The sequence below is a fragment of the Homarus americanus genome, unplaced genomic scaffold, assembly GCF_018991925.1.
Source record: "Homarus americanus isolate GMGI-L3 unplaced genomic scaffold, GMGI_Hamer_2.0 scaffold11481, whole genome shotgun sequence".
Classification (NCBI taxonomy): Eukaryota; Metazoa; Arthropoda; class Malacostraca; order Decapoda; family Nephropidae; genus Homarus; species Homarus americanus.
In genome coordinates this window covers 9,575-15,330 of record NW_024727006.1, presented here as the reverse complement: position 1 = coordinate 15,330, position 5,756 = coordinate 9,575, and the positions used below count along the sequence as shown (strand labels likewise).

Sequence of the window (5,756 nt, the reverse complement as noted above, 5' to 3'; positions counted from 1 at the left end):
GTCACCAAGTACTGTTGACATTATGTAGGGCTGTGGTCACCAAGTACTGTTAACATTATGTAGGGCTGTGGTCACCAAGTTCTGTTAACATAAGGGAGGAAGCAGAATAAATGATAAATGCATAATTATATACTTTAGCACCGGGGCACAGTAACAAAATAATGTTTCTCGTTGACAGAAGGGCGACGTGTTGCTGTCAGTGAATGGACAGTCGCTATTGGGGCTGACCCACGGACAGGCAGTAGCACTGCTGAAGGCCACTGCGGAGCTGGCGGGAGTCACACTTTCCCTGCTGGATGGTCCTGAGACGTCGCTGGGCTCAGCCAATTTTGTGCCATCTTGGTTGTACTGGCAAAAGTTGCCACGTTCCTTGCATGTATCTAAGAGCGTTGTGCTTCACCGGGCTCCTGGTGCTTCCCTTGGCTTCAGCATAGTTGGTGGGTCTGACCCCCAGCGTGGTGCTGAACCCATCCACGTCCTCTTCGTGGTTCAGTCGTCCCCAGCTGCTATAGATGGTAAGCTGCGTTGTGGCGATAGACTTCTTTCCGTCGATGGTCACTCACTGGAACAGGTGCGCCACGCCTCAGCTGTCAGTCTCTTGAAGCAAGCTGGACAGAGAGTACATCTGGAGGTGGTGTCTTGGCTGGGCACAGAGTTGTAAATTATTAATTAAAATCTTACCATCCTCAAGCTTGCTGAATATACTGCACAACTTAATGACACTTTAGTTTCTCACTGCTGCAGCCTCTTTATTTCCCTGTCTCAGGAGAACAGTTTGTCCAACAGGAGGCCAAGTGGTAGAGTGTCGTGGTGTTGTGTCAGCCAGTCCTCAGGTGCTTGACGGCGGGTGAGTGAGGTAGGCGTCAGGACCGCAGCAGGGAGCCACCAGCTGCTACAGGGATTATTTAGTGCCTTCTGGATAACACCAACACTTGTTAGTAGATAACTGTCGTCTTTAGTGAGGAATATTCCCACTATCCTTCAACTACAGTAGCTGTGATGTCATATAGGGTTCCTCTCCAAGAAGAACTAGTCCTATTTGTCTTAGGGGCCAAAGGTGACGGGAAGTAGACTAAGTTAATTTAGCCAACAGTTATAGAATGTAAACATCTTCTCTATAAATAATAATAAGAGAAATTAAAACCGTAAAGGAAACGGAGAAACTCCATACTGACGCGCCCTAAGTTAATGATTCTGATATAAAGGTTTAGAATTTTGTTGTTGATTATTAGCAGTTTAGTTAATTGTGGGTGATTTGTTGTTTGTCCTGTGTGAGGATAACGTGTTCGTGTGTACGTCCACTAGGCGCCTTGTTAAGTACAGTACTGAAGTCTTTTACTGTACTAGTTGTTACACCTGGCGAGTTGGTAGAGTTCTCTTAGAAATGGCTAATAGTAACAATAGTTTTTGTTTAGAAGTAACAGTAAACTTTTATTATTTATATTACTATGCATAGCCAGTTTGTAGTGATCTTGTTTTAAACAAGAATTGTTCCTAACACATCAAATGTTCAGTCATGTAACTGGCCTCACGTGCCAGACCTACCCAGCTTTTGCCTTGACGAGCATTACCCATGAGTGGTGGGAGTGTCATGTGACCTTCCTGCATGTTGTCTAGCAGTGCCTGTCACTGTTCCTCTTCCCTCTCGTAACTCTTAATCTTCTGCACATTGTTACTAGTTGCACAATGTCTACCTTTTAGATACTCTCAATAATTCGGACGCTACGATTGCTTGGACATTACTGTTTGACTGAAAATTACTGTTTGGCTGAACATTACTGTTTGGCCGGACATTACTGTTTGGCCGGACATTACTCTATGGCCGGACATTACCGTTTGGCCGGACATTACTCTATGGCCGGACATTACCGTTTGGCCGGACATGACTGTTTAGCCGGGCATGACTGTTTGGCCGGATTTTAAGTCTAGTATGGACTCTACGCATTATTTGAATGCCGCACATGATGGTGAGGCTGTATGGTGCGAGGTCTTGATGCCGCTTCTAATAAGAACGTTACGCTGTACTCAGACGCCGCCGGCCAGCAGGTTCAACCAGACACGAAATTGTACACGCATAAAATTGATATAACACAAAGCTGGTTAAGACAAGATAGTTATGGTCCTTATGTTAGCCAAGTTTAGAGGTTACTATCCTGGTTATGTGCAGTCGTAGGCAGGGGTGAGTATCCTTCACTAGCGTAACACCTTGTAGTAGTGTCCTAATTATGTCTAGTATTTTGATTTTTTTTGTGGTTAATAAAATGTACCTCTAAGATATTTTATTTCTTATCCTGTTCAGTATTGCTGTGGTGTGGGATCAGGGGAAACTGGAGGCGAGGGGAAGTGTTGTTAGTTACCCAAAACGGCAGTTGAAGATGTTGAGTTTGAGACTAGATGTACTGTAAGTCCAACGCTTGAAGTGTATGTAAACAAGTATCAAGTGTAACTCAAGAGGTGGACAGGAGGAATCACCCCAGACCTGGTCATCAGCTGAGTAAGGATGGGCAACTCAGAACATAAGACTGGAGGAAGCTGCAGCGGGCCTATTGGCCCATACTGGGCAGTCCCTATCGCTCATATATCCATCCAACCTGTGTTTGAAGCTATCCAGCATATTCGAGTTAATGATGATGTTTGCTAACGTGTTCCAATTGTCCACTACTCTATTTCCAAACCAATGTTTACCTATTTCACGCCTAAATCTAAATTTGTCTAATTTAAAATCATTGTTACGAGTTCGCTCCTGGTTGGATAGCTTGAGTACCTTTGTTATATCACCTTTGTTTAGCCCCGACTTCCATTTATGCACCTCGATTATGTCGCCCCTCACTCTACGTCTCTCGAGGGAGTGCAAATTAAGATGCTTTAACATGTCTCTGCGCTCAAGGTTCCTAATGCCCAGGATTAGTCTTGACATTCTGCTCTGAATTCTTTCTTGGATTCTATATCCATTCTGTAATACGATGACCAGAATTGAACTGTGTAATCCAAGCGAGGTCTCACAAGCTCAAGATATTGTTTTAGGATGACCTCGCTAGTCTTGTAACTAACACTCCTTTGTATGAACACAAGAAGTAGACTTGTGAAAGAGACTTATGGGTACTTGTACGCCCGGACCTACGGCTTAGAAAACAGTGTGTTAATGTTCGAAATAAGTCAAACAGAGTATTAGGTTTTATATCTAGAAGTGTAAGTAATGAGAGTGCAGAGGTCTTATTGCAACTATATCTTGCGCTAGTCAGGCCGCACCTCGATTATGCGGTTCAGTTCTGGTGCCCTTATTATAGAATGGATATCAATTCACTAGAGTCGGTGCAGCGAAGAATGACGAAAATGATTCCGGGACTTAGAAACCTTCCATATCAGGATAGGTTAAAGAAACTAAAGTTACATTCTCTAGAAAGACGAAGAGTGCAGGGAGATATGATACAAGAATTTAAGTGGGTGAAAGGAATCAATAAAGGAGATATAGATAAAGTTCTTATAATATTCGAGCAGGATAGGACTCGTAGCAACGGATTTAAGTTGGATAAGTTTAGGTTTAGGAGGGAGATGGGAAGGAACTGGTTCACAAATAGGGTGGTGGACGAGTCGAACAGGCTTAGCAACTTTGTAGTAAGTGCTGGAACGCTGGAAAGTTTCAAATTGAGGCTAGATAGATTCATGGATGATAGAGAGTGGTAGTAACTCTCGACAGGAGTTGCCATGCACAGGCCAACCAGCCTATTGCAGACTCCTTAATTTATTATGTTCTTATGTACTATATTAGCCTTGTTTCGAGCAATTACACATTGTGCCCTCTTAGGGGCGATCGGGACCCTCCCATGGGTCCTTCTAGGGGAAACCCCCAGATGTGGCAGTGCCCAAAAGACCCTCCCAGGGGAGACAGCATCCCCAGGGGTGACGGGCACCCCCAAGGGACCTCCCAGGGGCCCTCCTTAGGGGCAGAGGAGTTCCCAGGGGCAGCGGCACCCCCAGGGGACCTCCACTAGGGCTGCGGAGCCCTAGGGTACTCCGAATGGTGGCGGCGCCTCCAGGGGTCCTCCCAGTGGTTGCAGCGCACCCAGAGGCCCCCCTCCCCCCACAGGCGGCGACTTCCCTAGGGGTGTGTACGTCATCAGGGACCCTCCCAGAGGCACTACCAGGGGCGCCCCCTCCCAGAAGCCCTATAGCTTGCTTGGTCGTGGTGTTGTACATATTGCATACGTCCAGTAATCCCTTACTTAGCTGTGATTGGTGGACTAAACTGTACATCCACCAAATTACAGCCAATAGGAGAACAGAGCAGTCAGTCAGCACAACACCCCAACTTATGTTTTCCTGTTGGATATTTATTCTCCTTTTCATTGTTCAGGATGCAATGATACTACTACTGGATATGCGATTGGCGGTGTATTTATTTCACGTCATATCTCTCATAGTTCTAAATAGTGCATAAACAACTGCCCCCAGGAGACCTGGTAGGTGCAGTAGCGCCACCAATGAGAACTTCCAGGCGTGGCGGCGACCCCAGTGGACCTCCCAGGGGCGCCAGCATCAACAGGTGCTCTCCCAGGGGCGGCAACAACCCCAGGAGCCCTCCCAGCGATTTGCGTTTCCCCCAGGGATCCACCCAGGGACGACAGCGAGGTACAGTAGTGCCCCCAGGAGACCTTCAAGGAGATACAGTGCCCACAGGGGCCATCCCAGGGGCGGCGCCGCCGCCAGGGGCCCTTGCAAGAGCAGTGGCGCCCCCAGAGGCCCTCCCAGGGGCAGCGGCGTCCCCAAGGGCCCTCCCGGGGGTGACGGGAAGTCCTGGAATCCTTCCAAGGGCACCAGGGCCCCTGCAAGGGGCGGTGAGGCCACCAGTGGCCCTCCCAGAGGCAGCTACGTCCCAAGGGGCCATCCCAGTGACAGCTGGGCCTCCAGGGGCCTTCACTAGACCAGCGGCACTCCCAAAGATCCTCACAGATGTGGCCACGCTCACTAGAACCCTCCCAAGTGCGCCAGTACCCCCAGGGGCTCTCCCAGGGACGGCAGCGAACCCAGAGACCCTCCCAAGGGCGGCAGCGATCCCAGGGGCCCTCCCAGTGGTGGCGAGGTTCCCAGGGCTCTCTCAAGGATGTCGGCATATACAGGGTCTGCCCAGGGGCCCTCCCACGGGCGACGGCAAACGCAGGGGGTCCTTCCAAGGGCACCAATGGGCCCTCCCAGGGGCGGTGAGGTCCCCAAGGGCCCTCCTAGGGGCGGCCGGGACCCTCCTATGGTCCCCCTGCGGCGGCAGCACCCCTTCTGGGGGGCGGATGCCCAAAAAGGACCTCCCAGCTGCACACCCAGGGGCTCTCCAAGGGGCGTTTGCACGCCCAGGGGCGGCGGCACCCCCAGGGTACCTATCAGGAGCCGCAGTGCCCTACGGGCCCTCCCAGAGGCGGCGGCACCCCAGGGGTCCTCGCAGTGGTGGTGGCGCCCCATCCCAGGAGCCCTATAACTTGCTTGGTCGTGGTGTTGTACATATTGCATACCTCCAGCAATCCCTTGCTTAACTGTAATTGGCGGACTAAACTGTATCTCCTCCAAATTACAGCCAATGGGAGAACAGAGCAGTCAGTCAGCACAAATCCCAGCTTATGTTTTGCTGTTGGATATTTATTCTACTTTTCATTACCCAGGATGCAATGATACTGAAAATGCGATTGTCGGTGTATTTATTTATTTATTTATTTATTTATTTATTTATTTATATATTTATTCATTTTATTTATTTTTTACGGGGATTA

At 49.0% G+C, this 5,756-nt stretch overlaps 2 protein-coding genes across 2 annotated transcripts; both read left to right on the top strand.

The window, feature by feature from the left end:
- Window positions 1–176: 176 nt before the first annotated feature.
- Window positions 177–2,273, top strand: LOC121865754 (ligand of Numb protein X 2-like; the record flags this gene model as incomplete). Its single annotated transcript, XM_042365303.1, is given in 1 exon segment — window positions 177–2,273. A coding segment is annotated over 1 exon segment (485 nt), but the record flags the coding sequence as incomplete, so codon positions are not given.
- Window positions 2,274–4,481: 2,208 nt separating this feature from the next.
- LOC121865755 (basic salivary proline-rich protein 1-like) lies at window positions 4,482–5,467 on the top strand. The gene is made up of 2 exons (XM_042365304.1): window positions 4,482–4,980; window positions 5,118–5,467. The coding sequence occupies exons 1-2, from the start codon at window positions 4,482–4,484 to the stop codon at window positions 5,465–5,467; spliced, it is 849 nt and encodes a 282-aa protein (XP_042221238.1).
- The last annotated feature ends 289 nt before the right edge of the window (window positions 5,468–5,756 follow it).